This window comes from Lissotriton vulgaris, chromosome 3_1 (genome assembly GCF_964263255.1).
Source record: "Lissotriton vulgaris chromosome 3_1, aLisVul1.2, whole genome shotgun sequence".
Classification (NCBI taxonomy): Eukaryota; Metazoa; Chordata; class Amphibia; order Caudata; family Salamandridae; genus Lissotriton; species Lissotriton vulgaris.
The window spans coordinates 1,485,481,349-1,485,501,200 of record NC_141689.1 but is presented as its reverse complement, the minus strand read 5'-3'; the positions used below and the strand labels follow the sequence as shown (position 1 = coordinate 1,485,501,200).

General features: G+C 45.2%; 1 protein-coding gene across 3 annotated transcripts in view; it reads left to right on the top strand.

Annotated features, from left to right (window-relative positions):
• UNC5C (unc-5 netrin receptor C) overlaps positions 1-19,852 on the top strand; it is a 458,529-nt gene that overhangs the window by 383,610 nt on the left and 55,067 nt on the right. For all 3 annotated transcript variants that reach the window (XM_086961949.1, XM_086961951.1, XM_086961950.1), the window contains one exon: positions 6,388-6,556. In XM_086961949.1, the coding sequence (XP_086818075.1) occupies positions 6,388-6,556 (169 nt within the window). The remainder of the gene's footprint in view (positions 1-6,387; positions 6,557-19,852) is intronic.

Sequence of the window (19,852 nt, the reverse complement as noted above, 5' to 3'; positions counted from 1 at the left end):
GGATTTGCAAACGTAATATTCATAAATACACATCTACATATCGTTAGTAAGTATAGTAGAGTTAATACCTTGGTATATCTATAACAAAACTTGTACATTGGATAGAACACCCTCGGAACACCAATGGCACAAAATAGCATATGCTTGCAGGATTTAATATGTTTTTTTTATAACAGACTGCAGCAAATTAGCACCAAGCACGCACTTTCTGTATTCTGATCCAAGGGTATGATATAATAACTGACTAAAATATCCACCACTCAAATTACTTTCATATTTTCACTACACTAATTTACCACTAACCCTTTATGGGTTCCGAAGTAGCGTGCTACTCGCCGAAAAAGCGCTTCCACACCCCAACAAGGGCAGCAAGAGCTACATAAATGCAAACCTTTTTCCCTCTTCTATCCCTCCACTATCCTTCTCAATCCATACAACTGACTAACATAGCCACTGCTTAAATTACTTTCATATTTCACTATACTAATTTACCACTAATCCTTTATGTGTTCCGGAGTAGCGTGCTACTCACTAAAAAAGCACTTTGATGCTTTGTCAGGGGTAATAAGTGCTATATAAATGCAATTACAATGTAATACAATATGTTCCAGAAAAGTAGTGCGGCTTGCTTCTGATAAGTATAGCTTTGAATCACCACAGCATTTTCCAGACATATTTAATTCTGAAAATAATCACGTGCTCCTCCTGCATTTACATTCCTGGAACCCCCCAAATCCCAGTGATATTTATACGCATCTGGTATTCACATAACGAGGAAACACTGGAGAATATGTATTAGGCAATTCTCAGCCAACGTGAATGCAAAGATGGCTTGATGGAAACAACCTGTTTGGTAGTTTTCAAGTGAAAATTAAGAAACACAATATTCTTGGGGGGGAGGGGGGCGGGGTTAGCGTGTAGACAGTAATGATGTAAGACGTATGCCACCCACTTGTGCTTTCCTTTTTGGTGAGCTCCTAATCAAACGACTCCACCTGAGTTCCTTTTAGTTGGGCAGCACATCCCTGTATTCATCCGAATTAGTACATCGTAACTGACCTGTTCTAAATCATTATGCTGATAGCAACTTTTTAGTACCAAAGAATAGCAAAGAATTCTCACCTGTGGGTGTTCGACTTATTTTAATCAGTGCACATGCTTGTTACTCGCTCTCATTCCTAGTATTCCTGCACTGGTAGATTGTTGTCCTGTTTGGTTGTAGTTTTCACAACCATTCTTACTTTTGGCTATAGTAACTGCCAACCCAGCATTAATACAGTTTTGTCCTTCTTTAGACGGCCTGGGATTGCTGATGGGCAGTTCTTAATTTGTAAAAAAAAAGTGCCAGGGCTCTAGTCAGGTGGCCTCTGCAGCTAGCACCACCCATTGCCACTGTCAGTGTTGCCGATGACACTACTATTAACCAGCACACTGCTACAAGCGTGACAATTCAGGCTATTCCAGGACCCCAAAACTATAAAAATTGTTTGGGTGGCAGGTATTAGTTGTTTTTAATGCATACTGAATGAATAAACAGTTGCTGTTCTGCTCATCTCTAAATTATACAAACAGTGCCCTCATGTGGCAGATGTCATAAGTGCTGGTGCTGAAAATTAAGTGCAGGTGCTGACAATTAAGTGCCGGTGGCAAGCACCGGAAACAACCAGCTCAAATGAAGCACTGCTGATTTGTGAAGAGCTTGTTACTTGACTAAGATGCAGAAGCAATTGGCAAATACCCTGCAGCAGGCCTGTCCATATCACAAAACACTCATCATAAGCATGACGTTACATTTCAACCAGAGAAGGACCAGAACACAATAGCCAGAGTATCAGACAGAATCCGACTTTGGTCTGCACTACCAGGCGTAACACATAGCAGATTGTGTGCTACACAAATGCCAACGACATAACATAAAACAAAAACACAAAACAAATACAAATGCCTCAGAAGTGTAGCAACCTGCCACCCAGAAAAAATCCCTACTCTGTCAACTGCCAAATTTCTAAGAGAACAGAGGATGGTGGATCCAGCAGAGGACAGGGTCATTTCTTTAGTAGGAGGACAGTCTTATTTTTTACTAGGCTCATTTATCGATATAGCACAGGCCACCCAGGTTCTTCTATTGATATTTCATAGCAGAAGTATATGCTGAAGAAGCAGAGAGGAGCTGCAACAGAATGGGAGGGAGCCGAGGAGACAGCATTTCAACAGAATGTGAACTGCCCTGTTGGCAAAGGGAGTGTTCTGGGTTAAAATGCTAAAGTTATTTTAAAGAGCATGGCCAGAACGCCCCAGAATCTATCTTATGCAGGTGACCACACAGGTGCTTAAAGGCCTTGGGATGAATAGAGCCACCGAAGGGGGTGGAGCCACCCAGCACCACACACCGGCTCTTCCTGTAAGGCCGCAATGCCTTCAGAGTAAGGAATATTGAGTATCACCTTCTATCCAGGATGGTTTTTACTGTCCCGTAACCAGCTGTTTATTGCGAATGCTGCTCCGCTACAGCAGGTCTTCACGGAGTCACATATGTCAGCCATTTTGTTTGGTGCGAAAACCTTATGTTTGGCTGCAATTAGATAGGGTTCTGCTTTGATCTAAAATCACGAAACAAAGATGGAAGTAAGTTTTTTCTTGTATATTGAAAAGATTACTTCTTGTCTTCTGTGCTGGATTTCCAACTCATTGTACGGGTACAGTGCCTTTGGAGGGAAACTGTGATTGCAAGTTACCCCCTTGTGGCTGGCTCTTTTCCAGATGTGTGACTGTTATGTGTCCCAAGTGTCTTATTCTGCAGCAAGGCCTTCACAGCAACGCTGAAGCTTTCTGGTTTATTGGTGCAAACGTAAGGGCCTCTGCACCAAATAAAACTGCACACAAAGAGGCAATAAACATGACAGTACGGTTTTAATGCCTCCAGCCAGCATATGTGAAATGGTAGGGGGACACACCTGCACACTTAGATTAATGCCTTCCATTTATCAATGTGGTTTTTCTGCTGTGTGGACTTTAGGATAGGTTTTGGAGCAAGGCGTTTGTGTCACACAACTCCTCGGTTTCATCATCTCTCAACTAGACACACGGCGACCAGAGTACAAGAGCTCGACTAAGAACAATGTGGCCAACCTCCCAGAGCTGCCGACTTTAGAACCTGGTGAAAGAGGTTCAAATGCCGGCCTCGGCTCAACTTTATGTGATTCTGGGCAAATCACTGAGACCAGTGCTTTAAAGGGAAAAACAGAAGTGCAGGTAATCACTATTTAGAGTACCTGTTTGCTCCTGAGAAGTGCCAGTACTCTCCCATGAAATGTATTGCAGCAGTGATGAAAAGTTCAGGTACTCTCCCTTTCTAAGGAAAGAAGTGCAAGTACTCAGTACCGGACAGTACCTGCCCATTTAAAGCACTAACTGAGACTCATTACCAGGGGCCTATTCTTTTTCAGTCCCTGTGAAAAAAACACTGTATGCACAGGAATCGAAGTTACGGAATTTGTGGTATTTACCACATGCCTTGCAAGTTTCCCCAGATAAATTTGGGCACGTGAAACCTGGGGTGTGGAGGGGGCAATGCCCAATAAATACAGGTATGGATTTAGGTGCACCAAGCACCACAATCCACGTGTTAAGCCCCATTATTAAGGGCACAACTTGTATTAGGTGATAATAATAGCACCTTTTAAATTCAGAATCGACTTCCATACCTGCCCACTCGCATTGAGGGCATTAATCTTCCCATGCCTAAAACAAGGAAAAACTGTGTTCTGTATGCTGGTTCTCATGTAAAGTCAGGCCAAGTGTTGCCGCACCACAATAAGGCAAATGTGCATATATGTATGTATTTTAGGTACTGGTGTTTGTATAGTGCAAATCTAAAGGAGCAACAACATAGTGCTTTAAATCATTAGGTCTTTCAAAATTAGGGGTTGTGTGGAAACACTGCTGATTCAGTGCATCCAGGAAATTTGACTGTTAAAACATGAGGATTTTTTGGGGGAATCCGATATGTTGTTCACAATTGCCAAAGAAATTCTTTCCCAACCACCCAGACACAAGAATGCCTCTGTTACAGGTAACTCAAGGCAAAATACAACCATCTTGTAATAGACCACAAAGCGATTGCCAAGAATCACATTTTTTTATGTCAAAGAAGTAGCTGGGATTTGAAACCCATGCTCCAGGTTCCAAAAGTCATCAGGCTAGTCGTGAGATGGCATCTCCTCCACTGTATGTTTTTTAATAACGACCAGGGGTTCAGACCGGGTTTTGTTTTTTACATATACATTATAATATCAGGCACCTCAAGTGTTGGAAGGATGTTATATTATAATTTGTACAGTTCCAAAAGTAGGGGTATTAAGGCAGTAGGAACAAAGATCCAATGGCGGACTCCAAGTGCCGCACCAGTCTCTTTGTAATCACCCCAGGTTTAATCAAATATCAGTTTGTTGGGTGGTGTGCACAACCTTCTCCTGCAACCGCCGTTGAAAGCTGCAACCCGCCTACTCGGGAACCAAAACCAGAAAAGCAATGGAGCGGTGCACTTCCAGGGTATAGTAGTATTCAATGATGAAGCACGATCAGTAACTTATTTGATATTGTCTTTATTCAAAATAGATCCAAATCAATAGAAAATAGACATCAGCCAACGCGTTTCGTTCATGGAAATGAACTTCGTCAGGGCAAAAAGTGTATGTTAGGAGCTTTCACAAGTGGACAACAGTAACGTCCAATCAACCTCAATCTGTAGTTTTCAATGCAATTATAGAGTGGGCCTCCATGTTAAGGGCCGGCTGCAGGGAGCCTTGGACAAGTAGTCTGAGTCAGACTACTTGTCCAAGGCTCCCTGCAGCCGGCCCTTAACATGGAGGCCCACACTATAATTGCATTGAAGTCTACAGATTGAGGTTGATTGGACGTTACTGTTGTTCACTTGTGAAAGCTCCTAACATACACTTTTTGCCCTGACGAAGTTCATTTCCATGAACGAAACGCGTTGGCTGATGTCTATTTTCTATTGATTTGGATCTATTTTGAATAAAGACAATATCAAATAAGTTACTGATCATGCTTCATTATTGAATACTACTATACCCTGGTAGTGCACCGCTCAATTGCTTTACTAGGGGTATTAAGGCACTTGTATGTTGTAGTCAAGAGGGTCATGACAGAGTCCATAAAGTTACACAAATAGCACTTTGTGCTGCTGTTTTGCTTCTTTACATCAAGGGGGTGTCCTATGGGTGAGACGTAGACATTCCCACACTACCACACATAGGGGCATATTTACAAGGCCACTGTGCCACAGGAGCATCACTTTTTAGGACGCTCCGGTGGCGCAATGCCCTGCCCCATATTTACAAAGTAGCATTAAGCCACTTTGCATAGATTCATTCTGCATTGTAAATATCATACCCTTTCAAGCAGGTATCTGTGTGCAAGGGGGGTGCAATGGGTGTTGCTGTGGGTGTTCCACTGCAACACCCATTGCTTTTTGACACTGCCCCAGATTTACAAGGATCTGTAAATCTAAGGCAGCGCCATAAACGAATGCCTCGGAATAGCAGGCGTTACATTGGCACAATAGGGAGCAATACTTTTATTTCTCTTCATTTTTGCTCTTTCTATGTTGGATGCATTCTACATCACACATAGAAAGGGCAACTCACCTTTAAAGATTGTGCGCAGGAAGATGGGCCTTATTGCACATAAACAATCATCCCTGCAACGCAGGTACCCCTCAACCATGGCGAAAGGGTGTCTATGTTGTCGCTGGCAGAATTATTTTGCGCCAGCACTAGGGAAAACACGGATGTGCCGTATTCATGTAAGTATGGTGCATACCTGCGCGGCGCTGCTAAATTGCTTGCAGCGCAGCGCTGCACCATTTCTTTGTAACTATACCCAGGGTTTCGGATGCAGAGTTCTATCTACGTAGGAGAAACCTTGTAATTCCTGTACTGTGGTGCAAAGTATGTGCAGCGCATTAGGACGCCTGTTTGTGCGTCAGCACTGAAGAAGAAAGCAGCAGCTCCATATCACAGCAGACATGGCTCTGAGCTGTTCTCGTTCCTTAGCACAGCTTTAGTTGCTGTGCTGCGCTGTATTTAGTAGGTCTGGCCCTTGGAGTATTCTTTCCTTGGGTATGCAAAGAGAAAATATGTGAAGAAACTGCAAAAGGCTATGGTGCTTTTACTTTTTCTCAAGTTAAGAGTGACGCACACGCGGCGCAAGGGTTTGTAAGTAAGCCCGCATGTGAGAGTTTCAAGCTTAAACCAGCAGTTCCTATTCTGCCATCCTTTCTGTGTTGCAAAACTACTTTACTAGCTTGTGAGCAGCTTCTTGTGGCCTCTTTTGTCATTCTCTACTTTTTATAAACCCCAACAGGCCACCCATTGAAGACAGCCAGACTCTTCTGACCCCTGTGGTGAGCTGCGGGCCCCAGGGGTCGCTGCTGACGCGCCCTGTGATCCTCACCATGCACCACTGCGCCGAGCCCAACACCGAGGATTGGAAGATTCAACTGAAGAACCAGACGGCCCAGGGCCAGTGGGAGGTGAGCCAAGCTGGGAGTGACTAGAGCAGAAGGGTGTTGTGGCAACACACGCTTTGAACGACCTGTTTCAGTGGAACCCTGGGGGTGCCCCAAAATATATCATGGGGAAATCAATATGGCCAAAAAGTTGTCCTCCTAATTTTGAGGATCCGAGCAATTTATGAGCACCCAGGTCCTGATGAATCGCCCTTAGGGCGTGAAACATGTTGACCAGTTTTTTCACTTCAAGGGTTGAGTAAGGGTTGGTCTCATTGCATTACCACCCCTTAGTACCCCTGTATCTTTTAATCGAAGCAGGAAGCCTGACTATTAAAATAATCACCGACAGGACTTCACTGACTTCTTTTAATCCCACCACCATGCTCACGATTGCACCCCTTTAGGCCCCTCACACACACACACCCGCTGGCCCAGAATAGAAGATCTCCACCAAAAGTGCAGCTTCCATCGCTGCCCGACGGGCATTGCACCGCCAGCCTGCCGAAGGAGCAGGATACCGATGATGACGCTGGACGACCATCGGCTGGGGCTACAGATGTAGTCCTGCCGGTAGCCTGTGTGAGGTATCCTTACATTCTGGAATATGGGTCTACACCACGCACTCTAGATCCTCACTTCACTCCCTGTCTAATTAAGTGAGAGAGAATACTGGCTGAGCTAAAATTCTTAAGCTCTCCTGGGGGAACTCTGTACACCGATTGTTGTTTATTACAAAAAGTTGTCCCCCCAGAAGAGTGTCTTTGAGTTTTGTCTTGCAGAGAACTGAAATCTAAGGACATAAGTCTGTGGACCCATAAAGAGGGCTGAACAAATTGAGTGCAGTTCTACCAACTATAGCAACATAACACATCTATTTCTAAAAATGTGCCATCATCCCTAAGGGGGATGGTGGGGGGTCTTGGCTGTGAATAAGTGGCGAATCTTGGCACCGAATATTGCTATTTATTTTTGCCCATGTCAGTGGTATTCAATTTGTTGACCGCAGAAGGATGAAAGGTTGAGTGTTATTGGCAGGAATTGAACCCCTGGCCATGAGGTAAGAAAACAGGTTCCTGAAGTAGATACATAAGTCACCTGAGCCAAAAGATCAGGGGGCATATTATCAAGGGGCTTTATCTCTGCTTTTTTGGCTTTAAAAGCCAAGAAAGCGGAGATAAAATTATCTCCCTATTATCTAGCTATCGCTAACACCAGTTAGCGACAGCTAGTAGGAGATAGCGACCATCTTGGGCCCCACTTTGCATGTCAGTGATATTTATCACTAATGATATGCAAAGTGGGCGTGCCAAGATGTTAGCGACTGAAAACAGTCGCTAACATTGCTATCTCCTATTACCAACTTTTGGAGATATTCGCGCTAAGGGCGAATATCTCCAAAAGCTAACACCTGCCCTGAGCAGTTCTTAGCCATGTTATCCAATGGGAGGTGGATAACATGGCTAAGAGCATTAGCTCGGTAATGCATGAATATCGCTGACATTTCAGCGATATTCATGCATTGCGGCGATTTTTATCGCATTTGCGATAAACCTTATTTGCGGTAAAAATCGCCGCAGCTCAGCGGTAAATTTTTGTCTCTAACCAAGCAATAGCGATAATTATCGCTATTGCTTGGTAATATGCCCCCAGGTGGTCTCGAGCCATCAATTTCTGCTGACTTTATCGCTTGGTATTTATGACCACAATATGCACGTCAGTTTCGAACAGTCAGCAATTATATCAGACACACATTATTAGCTGCATCAAAACTTAAAACAAGATGTCATAAAATATTGTGGTCACTTCCGGTTCCAGAATAAAATGGCCCTGTGTTCCAAATTAAGCATCATTGTTGTGTTTCTCAACGTGCAGCGGCGTCATTGGTCTAAGGAGACTGAACTATTTACTCAGCAAGGCTGTCCCTACAGGTGGGGCGGTGTAATTGTTACAATACCATGTCATCACCCTAAGATAGCTAGAATTAACTCCGCCCTGAGCTTCCATCTTCCTAGTGACAAACATTTCAACAGAGGCTTCACACACAAAGATGGCGGCATGTGTGCCCGCTGTGTAAAAGTAAGTACTTTGGATTTGGCAGGTAGAAAGGAAAAATAATCAATCCATCTATGTTTGGTTGTACTTCGTCACTGTGGCGTGATAATTCAGTGCTGTGGTACTGCTGGGCCTCTTGGTGTTGCATGGTGGGTACATTGCCTGCTTTTCCTATTGCTTGTTTGTGTTCCTGTTTTCAGCTTGATTGGCTGTGAGATCCATAATTGCGTCGTCACGTTTACAGATGATGTATGTGCTTTGCATGTTGTGATGTTGATAATGCATGTGGCCCCAGCCACATCTCTTTCTATAATGCCTGTGTCCTGCCAGGATGTACTGTGTGACAACATGCATTGTGTTGTGTTCTGCCGTCCTTTCCAAAAGCATTGAACTGTATGTTACAAAAAGGTTCGGTCCTTTTTTAGTTTCATTTGTCATCACTCAGTCCTTTGTGACCACATTATGTCTTGTCATGTTGTTCTTCAGTTTCAATGGTAAAGGCCTGATTACAAGTTTAGGTGTTATTTAATACACCTGATAAATAATGATACCATGGGGTACTTTATCTGTTGTGATAAATAACACCTATTACAAGTCTTTGAGAATTAACATGCAGATTTGGGGGTTTAATACGCCAAAATCTGCATGATATGGTAAATACTGTATGTTTTCCCCCTGTTACATTTCGGTAGGTTTGACCTGCTGAAATTTAACAAAAGTTAAATTATTTAACACATCTGATAATTATCGGATTCATTTAATACTTTCCAACTCTTATTTCCAAGCCATGCGTAAAGAGGTGTTTACGCATGGGTCGGAATATAATGAGCAACTCGTAATCAGGGCTTAAATCAGTGTTTTGTATTTGCCTTGCACACAGCCGCTGATTCTTCCAGAGGGCATGGTTGGCATGTGTAATCAGCGGTGGGTATGAGTACAGCATTCCTCTGTGAAGAAGTTGGCTCGTCTGCTCAGACTATGTCTCCCTTGTTTCCCAAGCCACGTGCCAACTTGATTCCTTGTGAATCCTGACCCAGGGATGGCGTAGAATGATCTGCACAGTGGGTGCATCATTCCCTCCATGTTCAGATAATCACGGCTTAGGTGCCTTTGCGAAGAGGGAGCCATCGCCGCTTGCGCTGGCCTTCAGGGCCGCCATCAGCTGGTCCACAGCGTTCGGTAATCCCTACTGTCAGGCTCTTATCACGCATGTGTGTTCCAGATGACCTCCTGGTAAGACCCTAAAAACAGCAGTGCCACTCATTGTTCAGGCACGGTGGCTCAGTGAGTTAAGAGTTCCTTTCTGACAACTGTTTTTTTGTGTTGGTGCGAGTGAGAAAGGTAGAGTTGCAGGTCACATATTTGAACTTGGAAGGGTCAATAAAGCCATTCATCCTTCTCCTGTTCAAAAATTACTATAGTAACACCTGATAATTGCTCTGCTAAAATGACAATACAACAGATGTAGGCACAACGTACCTCCTTTTTTTGTGGAGAAGTGTGGCTCACTGGTTAGAGGAGGCAGACCTGAAAGCAGAGGTCAACCCGGGACCAGGGTTCAATTCCCGGCTCGGCGGGCTCTTGAGTCCTAAAATGTCCATGGACTTGACAATTCTCGCTCCGGTGCCTACTCGATTCACGGGTTCACACTCTGCGACTCTGGGCAATAGCTTGCTTAATCTCCACAACAGCCCCTTGTGGCGGGATGCCTGGCTTTCACCTTGTGGATACCCTGCCGGGGCTATCTCACAGGGGAATACCGGGGCAGGTTCCCTAAGCAAGCGCTTGGAAACCGGTTGGTGATTTGTGCTATATAAATTCCTGTACATTTACATTTGTACACACAAGGGCTTATTTACAAGCCCATTGCACCGCCGGTGCATCACTTTTTTGTCACACCGGCAGCCCAGTATGCTTGCACATATTTACAATGCCACGTAAAGCCATCCTCCTTCGTGGCTTTTATTGGGCTTGTAAATATATCCGTCTTTCACATATTACTCTGTGAAAGAGGCGTTCCATGGGTGTTGCTGTGGATGTTCCCATGCAACATCAATGAAACCTGACACTTTCCCAAATTTACATGGTTTTGTAAACCTGGGAAAGAGTCAGAATCCTATGTCTCCCCAGGGGATGCGTAAAGGAGGCGCAACGAGGAGAAATACCTATATTTCTATTTCTCCTCATTTGTCCTTTTTCTATGTGCGCTGCATTCATCATTTAACATTATTCGGCACATTCCTGTCCTTTCCTTGCACTGGCACACAACATCCTGCCTAGTTTAAATGCAGGCACCCTTGCGTCTTGATGCCTGGGTGCCTCCATTGTAAGCAGGATTGTTTTGGGCAGGAAGTAACACCTTCCTGCCCAATACAAAAGAGATTTCCCCTCCTTGCTCCTGGGGCGGCGTAGCATTTTGATGCATTCCTAGGTCTACCAGTTATGGTGAATGTGGAAAGCACGAAAATCTGTGGGTGGATGCGCGTCACCCATAGAACGCCTCCCTGTGGCAGAGTGACGCAACACCGCGATTTGCGTTACTCTAGCTGTAGCAAGACACTCAGGGCCATGCAAGGTGGCCTCGTGTGGCTTGATAAATCTTAATTGTTGCCTTGCCTTGGCAAGGCGAGGCACCTCAATGGTAAATATGCCCCCTGGTTCCTTCCCCATTTCCAAAATAGTCCCTCTGGCCATAATGCAACATCCTCTCGACTCTGGGTATTATATTCCTAAATACGATTGTAAAAATCTGTTCATGTTCTGGACATAAACTCCAGTCCTATTCTGAAGAGCTGCTCGGGGACAGCATCACAATTTTAATGCCTTGATGGCCACGTACGTGTTTAGTTTCCTCTCTTACGAGGTTGTCTTTGGCTCTCTTTCGCGGTGCGAAACGGCACATGCCTTTTTTACTGTGCTTCTCCTGCCACCTAGTGGCTGAAATGAAGCATTTCTAGTTCTTGCCAGAAGCATATGCTAATATATCCCTGTCAGAATATCGATTCTAACATGTCAACCGCCACAATGTGGCAAAAGTAGGTTTGCATAAAGGTAAGTATAGTTTTACTATTCATAACGTCACATCTTCCCACTTACCTATATATATTTACATTCAGAAATATTTCTATTTTCGATATCTCAGAGTCTATATTTTGGAATAAGAATACTTGACAGTGGGATTAAGCCTGGATGAAATTGTAATCACTCTGGGGAAATTTGTAAACTTCCTGAATATTTTGTATTGCCTGAAATTCAAGGCACTGGTTTGCACAGAAAAGGTGTCCCTCTTGTGCAAGGTGCATGCTCTTGTTGAAAAGAAAGAAAGAAAAACTGATGTAAGATACCAGCAAACACATTTTGCTACATAAGCATTATGGAATTTCGTGAAATTTCACGAGAAAAAGTTGCTCCATTTCATACAGCTCTACATATCCCTCTCAGACACCACCCCAGACATAGAAGCATTTATTGCGTTGTTCAATCTTTAGTTGCCTTACAGGAACCCGGATACTTAAAGCCCATCTTGACGTTTAAAGTGAAATCCAAGAAGCTTTCTCTTTGCATAATATCAAGGGGGCATATTACCAAGCAATAGCGATAATTATCGCTATGCATGGTTAGCGGCTAAAATTATATTGCCGCGCTCCTACGATTTTTACCGCTGAGATACCTTGATATTATCAAGGTTTATCTCAAAAGCGGTAAAAATCTTGCGAAAATGCATGAATATCGCTGAAAAATCAGCGATATTCATGCATTATCGTGACAATGCTCTTAGCCGTGTTATCCACCTTCCATTGGATAACATGGCTAAGAACTGCTCTGGGCAGGCGTTAGCATTTGGAGATATTCGCGCTTAGCGCGAATATTTCCAAAAGTAAGGCTATGTTAATAATTGGAGATAGTGATATTAGCGACTGTTTCCAGTCGCTAACATCTTGGCACGCCCACTTTGCATGTCATTAGCGATAAATATTGCTGACATGCAAAGTGGGCCCCACGATGATCGCTATCTCCTACTAGCTGTCGCTAACTGGTGTTAGCGACAGCTAGGTAATAGGGAGATAAAATTATCGGCACTTTAGCGGGAAAAAGTCCAGCTAAGGTGGCGATAATGGCCCTTGGTAATATGCCCCAAGGTATGTAATATATTTTCATATTATGTGCGCGAGGCGGGTAGTTACTCGATGTGCATGCTAAATGTGCTTTATGGCACTCGGGAACTTATCTACAATCCCCTTGCAGCACATTTCCACCACTGGAACGTCACTTTTGTGATGCTTCGGAGGCGCACAGTGCAGGTCTATAGCTACAAGGCCGTGGAAACCCACCCTGCGTGGCTTTTCCTGGCCCCATAGATATGGTGTGAGGCAACACTGCGCCCATCGTTGCGTTGCCTCATACTGTGTCGGGGAGGTGTGCCATGGGCGTTACGGCGGGTGTTCCCACTTAACGCCCATTGTATTTCACACATTCCCAGATTTACGGCATAGGGTAAATATGGGAATGTGTCAACATTGTGCACCTCCCAAGGGCAGGTGCAACGATTTATACTGTGAAGGAAGGTGTCCCTTCCTACATACAAACAGCTGGATTTCAACGCATGCACCCTTGCGCCATGGCTCTAGGGTGTCTGTATAGGTGCAAGGCTGCCTAAAAGGTGGCAGCGCAAAGGAAAGGAAAGCAATGCGTCGTATTGCCATGAATACGATGCATCACTGCACATTTTATGGTGCTGCGCAGCACGCTGGCTTGCGGCACCGCGTTGCGTCATTTTGTTGCAAATGAGCCCCTCGATCTGTAACTACAGCATACATGATCTTTACGAAGTGCATTTAAGCTAAGTGCCCCCACCAGATCTCTCCAACAGGTGGATTAGGCTCTGAAGGTGGCGCGTGCATCTCTGGCTTCCACTACTCTGTTTTAACCTGTTAAAAACAACGATGCAGGGGAGGTGCATTTGAACCCTCATTTACTCTGTGAAGCACAGCCGTGTATGGAGTGTAGGCTCATAAATAAACCTGGGCAAAACATTTGACCAACATTGTGAACTTGTGTAAATTTCCCGCTAAGGTGTTTTATGTGCAAAACGGTTTTCAACAACTGTCCATGAAAATTTCACAGAATTTCATGGTGCCGCTATTGTGGTGCATTTTGTGAACATTTCGGCACATAATGGTTGTTGACATGGTTTGTGAACTACCATAAAACATTCACGAAATTTCATGAGTTGTGGCTTTACTTTAGGACTGTTTTACACGGCTTCTTGGATGACCGAAGTGACATTTTGTAGCCCGCAGATGTTTCCATGAAACAAATAAAAATTCAGGTCTATTCAGTAACAGAGACACCTATAATTATGTTAATTCTTATGCTAATAAGCATTAACCTAATCTTATGCTTATGAAAATAAGACATTCTTATGCATGCCTCAATAGATAAAATAACCTCCTCATTCTGGGCCCTTTGCAAACCATTTAATTTCCCATTTCTTGAAAAGCCAACACTCGTGCCAAGAGTGCACCCTGGTTGTGCGCTTGAATCCCAAGTTATCAGTAATTTCTCATGTGTTTGGTATGCCATTAACACAAGAGCATGTGGCTATTTGTAAAATATTAGGGCCCGATTTACTAAAATTTTGCGCAAACCCAGAGTTGCGCCGAAAAGTTTCCCAAGGAAATTCACTGTGCTCAGTGCTTAATTTGTGGCAGTGGTTTCCGGTGCTCAGCACACGTACTTACTTGTTAGCACTGGCTCTAGTGACAGTCTACTACATGGTGGAGCTATCTTCTCTGTGCTACTTTGTGCTACTTTATGTCAAGGAGGAGTACCATCGGTGCTACATGGGAGTTCCTGTGCAACCAACCTTCGGTTTTCGTGCACCTCCCGTTCTACTGACATTAGTAGACTGAAAATTGCAAATAAACCTTACGCCATCTAGGGACACTTGTATCAAGGTAAAACATTTTTATTTCTCCTTATTTTTCCATCTTTTCTTGTGTATCGCATTTTACAGCAAAACTACAAAGTGGGAAAATTCTTAAGTCATAGTTCCAGTACAAAACCATTGGTTTGGATAATACACACCCCCTTGCACGATGGCACAAGAGTGTGCGCATTGACGTATGCACCCTTGTGGTGTGGCTCACTGGTTAGAGGCGGCAGACCCGTAAGCAGAGAACGGCCCGGGACCAGGGTTCAATCTCCGATGCGGCAGGGTCGTGGACCAGGGTCAAACGGACTCGATAATTCTCGCCTCGGTGCCTACTCTAACCAGGGAACACACTCGGCAACTCTGGGCATTAAGCTTGCCTCATCTCTACAACGGCCCCCCACAGACGCAGGGGATGCCTGGTTTCACCTTGGAGATACCCAGAAAGGGACCATCTCACAGGGAAAGCCAGGACGGGTTCCCCAGCGGTCTTCAGCGCCAGGATACTCCTTGGAGTCACAGTGCGCTTTACAAGAACACCCACATTTACATTTACGTATGGCAGCCAAAACTACACCAGCGCTGGGGGACCTTAGTAGGTAGGGCACATTTTTTCTCTCTCTTTGTCACAAGGTAGCGCATTAACTCCTGTTGCTGCGCTGCCTTCTGTCAAATATTAGTAAACCTGGGCCTAGATCGCTTACTATTCAAATTGAAAGATTCATGCAGCAATTTAGTTGAGTGATTGGTCAGAATTCTTAAATGAAGTCCACCCCTTTGAATGAATGCCGTTGTTTGGGTTATCAAAAAATTGTTGCCCAAGAGTGGCAGCCAAAAGAAGTTATACCCAACAATTAATATGGTTGTATGACATTACAACGCATGCTAATACATCACATGCCATTATATCGCGGTTTTTACAACGCAAGTCATTACAACGACTTGCGTTGGAGGGCGCTGGACTTAGAAGTAGTTTAATTTACTATTCCAACTCCAGTCTACATACAGTAGGGAAGGTGTTGGATAGTAAATTATACTATTCCTTGTCCTAGAGCACAATCCAGCGCAAGTCGTTGTAACGACTTGCGTTCTAGAAACCGTGATGTAATGGCATTGCGATGTAACGAACGCGTTGTAAACGACGTTTCCCATTAATATGCACTAGACAAAGAAACATTTTCCTGGATATTAGGGTGCACAATACCCAAAGGACAGGAAAAAAGCAAGTGTATCAAAATGTAATTGCATTAGACTAAACAAAGGTAATTATTTTAAGGAAGCTATTGCCGTTCGAATATACAACAATGCTGCATAAAAGCAATGCTAGGGTTGCAGATACTATGTGGAAAAACATGAATTCTATTTATACAGACTTCATTGAGGTAATGCTGATAATCTGCTATTCGGGAATAGCCGCCTGCTTTGAAGAAGTGGAAAATTCACCTACCCTACACTTCCATGAACCAGAAGATGTGGGTACCCTCCTAGAAGAGCTCAGCTCCACATGTAAATAATTTTCTGGAAACCCAAGAACATTAAACACAGAAAATTGAAATGCCAGACAATGGCCCTCAATACGCCCTTAAATCGATAACCATAAATAATCTGGCACTAATGCAAATGTTCTGAAGGTGCTCTGGTCCTCAAAACTTCATGTTTTCCTGGAAACAAGCCATCACCCAAACAAAATTAGAACAGTACACCAAAATCATCACTAAGGCAAAAAACTAAGACAAATCACTATACAAACAGTCAAATACTATGAAATGCTACTCATGTCAATGTGAGACTGCATTCAGTTGCAAAGGCAACAAACATCAACTACGTATTTGCTCCTAAATTATTAATGCAATATTATCAATCTTTGTAACCTACAACACATCCAGGTCCTAGATCCCACCGCAGGATATCCTTCCTTGGTAATCCTTTCTGTCTCCTACAAATGATGTTGAAACTGATGTACTTTGATACCTCAAAGCAACATGACATAGCATACTTCCCTCACCCTTCATCGGCTCCCCCACTCACAGCCTCTTTCTCCTTTCTGTCACGCCCCAGTAACCTCCCTTTGCACTGAAACCTTCCCTTTGCACTGAAAAAGAGATGTATACTCCTACCAATTGGGAATTGTCCTTGTGGTCCCTGATGACCAGGCAAGTATTTGCCCATTGGCAAAATACTTGTTAAAGCATTGGCAAAGAGTTTCCATGCACACAATGGCCAACACAACTACTGTAATTCAATCAATCTGGCTACAGATCTTTCTGTAGTACTGAAACCACAATGCTACGAGTTGTCGACAATGTCTGGCGAAATACAGACTAAGAGGACCCCTGCTTTCTGGACCTCTTCACCCTCTTGGAGCATTTGATGCTGTTGACCAATATTTACTTCTCAAGACTGTCTCTATTCTTAAGGACATCCCAGACATTGTCCTCAAATGGTTCACTTTGTCAATAGTTGTCAACAAATATGGGGTCCAGCAAGGATTCCTCCCAGTCCTTACAGTATTCAGGCTTCTTGTTGACACGCTTAAGAAAGTTGCTAGCTAACTAAGATGTTGCAATATGCAAGTGACATGGAAGTCTCCCTTAACGTGTCATGGCCAATTGATACATAATGTCTAAAACATGGGTACTCACAAACTTTCTCTCGGGGGCCAAATTTACAGTTTGGTTTGTGTCCGAGGGCCGCATCGGTGGGGGGGCAGGGTCAGTGGGGGAGAGGGAGGGGATACAGCAACAACATAAAACTGACCATGAGGTTGATCATAGGTCCCTGCAGCGGACGCCTTCGTCCACTGAGCCGTCCCGGCATACACACATCTCTCTCGGTCTCCCTCCCTCTCTCTAGCTCTCTCTCCCTCTCACCCTCCCTCTCTCCTGTCTTCCTCTGTCTCACTCCGACTGTCTCACTCCCTCTCTCTCACTCCCTCTCTCTCACTCCCTCCCTCTCCCTCACTCCCTCCCCCTCCCTTTCCCTCCCTCTCACTCACTCTCTGTCTCACCCCCTTTCACTCCCTTTCCCTCCCTCTCCCTCCATTTCCCTTCCTTTCCCTCCCTTTCCCTCCCTCTCCGTCTCCTTCCCTTTCCCTCCCTCTCACTCCCTCCCTTTCCCTCCCTCTCTGTCTCCATCTCACTCCCTCTCCCTCCCTGTCCGTCTCACTCCCTCTCTGTCTCACTCCCTCCCTCTCCCTCCCTCTCCCACTCACTCATTCACTCTCACTCTCTCCCTTTCTCTCACTCGCTCACTCCCTCCCTCTCACTCACTCCCTTTTATTCACTCCCTCCCTCTCACTTTCACTCACTCTCACTCACTCCCTCCCTCTCACTCACTCCCTCTCACTCACTCCCACTCACTCCCTCCCTCCCACTCACTCCATCCCTCTCCCTCACTCCATCCCTCTCATTCACTCCATCCCTCTCACTCACTCCCTCTCACTCTCTCCCACCCTCTCACTCACTCCCACCCTCTCACTCACTCCCTCCCACTCACTCCCTCCCTCCCACTCCCTCCCTCCCTCCCTCCCTCTCACTCACTCCCTCTCACTCTCTCCCACCCTCTCACTCACTCCCACCCTCTCACTCACTCCCTCCCACTCCCTCCCACTCCCTCCCTCCCTCCCACTCCCTCCCTCCCACTCACTCCATCCCTCTCACTCACTTCATCCCTCTCACTCACTCCCGCTCACTCACTCCATCTCACTCACTCAACTCATTTACTCACTCACTCCCACTAACTCCCTCTCCCTCACTCACTCCCTCTCCCTCACTCACTCTCTCCCCCTCTCTCTCTCCCTCTCACACTCTCCCTCTCACTCCCACTCACTCACTCCCACTCACTCACTCCCACTCATTTACTCATTCTCTCTCACTCCCTCTCAGTCACTCACTCCCTCTCACTCCCTCTCACTCACTCCCTCTCACTCACTCCCTCTCCCTCACTCCCTCTCCCTCACTCCCTCTCACTCTCACTCACTCACTCACTCCCTCACTCCCTCCCTCTCACTCCTTCCCTCCCTCCCTCTCACTCACTCACTCCCTCTCACTCTCTCTCTCTCTCCGTCCCCCTCCCCCTCCCTTTCCCTCCCACTCCCTCTGTCACCTCACCCTGCCTGTGCGCCAGCCGGGGCACACACACACAGCTGCACCCGAGCACTTCACAGGTCATTAAAAGACCATTTGCATGTTAATGATGCCTTTGTATTTCACCTCTCCTTAGGCCCCTGCAGCTTTACTCTGGCCATTCCTAGGATCGCCCGCCGGCAGCCCCCACAAAGCAGCAAGAGTCTCTCTCGCTGCTGCTGACACTTTAAAAAAAAAACTCGGGAAACACAGGTATGATGTCTCGGGGTTCCGCGGGCCGCCAGGGAAGGCTTGCCGGGCCGCCACTGGCCCGCGGGCCGTACTATGAGTACCCCTGGTCTAAAATATTGCCCACATTCTAGTAGTGAGTCTTGGGTAGGAACTACCTACCTAACATTGAATGTTACAAAAATGGAGCTGACGCTCGTTAGTGATGGCAAACTACAACCTCAGATTTAGAGATGATTGAATGGAATGCAACTAGGCAGCAAATCATTTGACTTCTGGATTATTCCTATATTTTCTTCAAGGAGCACATACATTAGGAAGTCCAAACACTGAGATATCGACTCAGCCCCCTCCACGCAATAGTACCTTTACTCCTGGTATCTGCCATTCACATGGCCTTACTATCCCTCATCCTGTCCTTCATTAACCGTGCTGCCCAGATACCACACTCATACCACTCAAAGATACCACACACAAAACTAACACACAGAAAAACATACACTCATACACTTGTATATACACACACACATCGTCAAAGAACAAAAAACAAGGAAGGTATGAAATAAGAACACAACATTGTCTTCCTTTTCTAACTCCTTCAAGATGACAACCCTCCTATGATTAGCACAATCAGTGCTTAATTTGAGCCAATGTTATCCGGTGCTCAGCACCCGTACTTAACTGCCAGTGCCGGCACTTGTGGCAGTGTGCCACAATGTGGTGCTGTCTGAAATCAATCAATCTATCAGAGATTTGTGAAGCGCACTATTCACCCGCGAGGGTCTCAAAGCGCTGGGGGGGGGGGGGGGGGGTATTTGTGCAGCTTCATCTCATCCGAAGAGCCAGGGCTTGAGGCTCTTCCTGAAAGCTTGCAGTGTGGGGGTTTGTCTGATGCTGAGTGGGAGTTCGTTCGAGGTCTTGGCTGCGTTGTAAGAGTGTAATAGTTCGTAGTTGTGTTATTACTATCATTGGCAACCCAGCCAATGGCAATGTGTGGTGCAAGCTGCAGTGGCCTCCTGA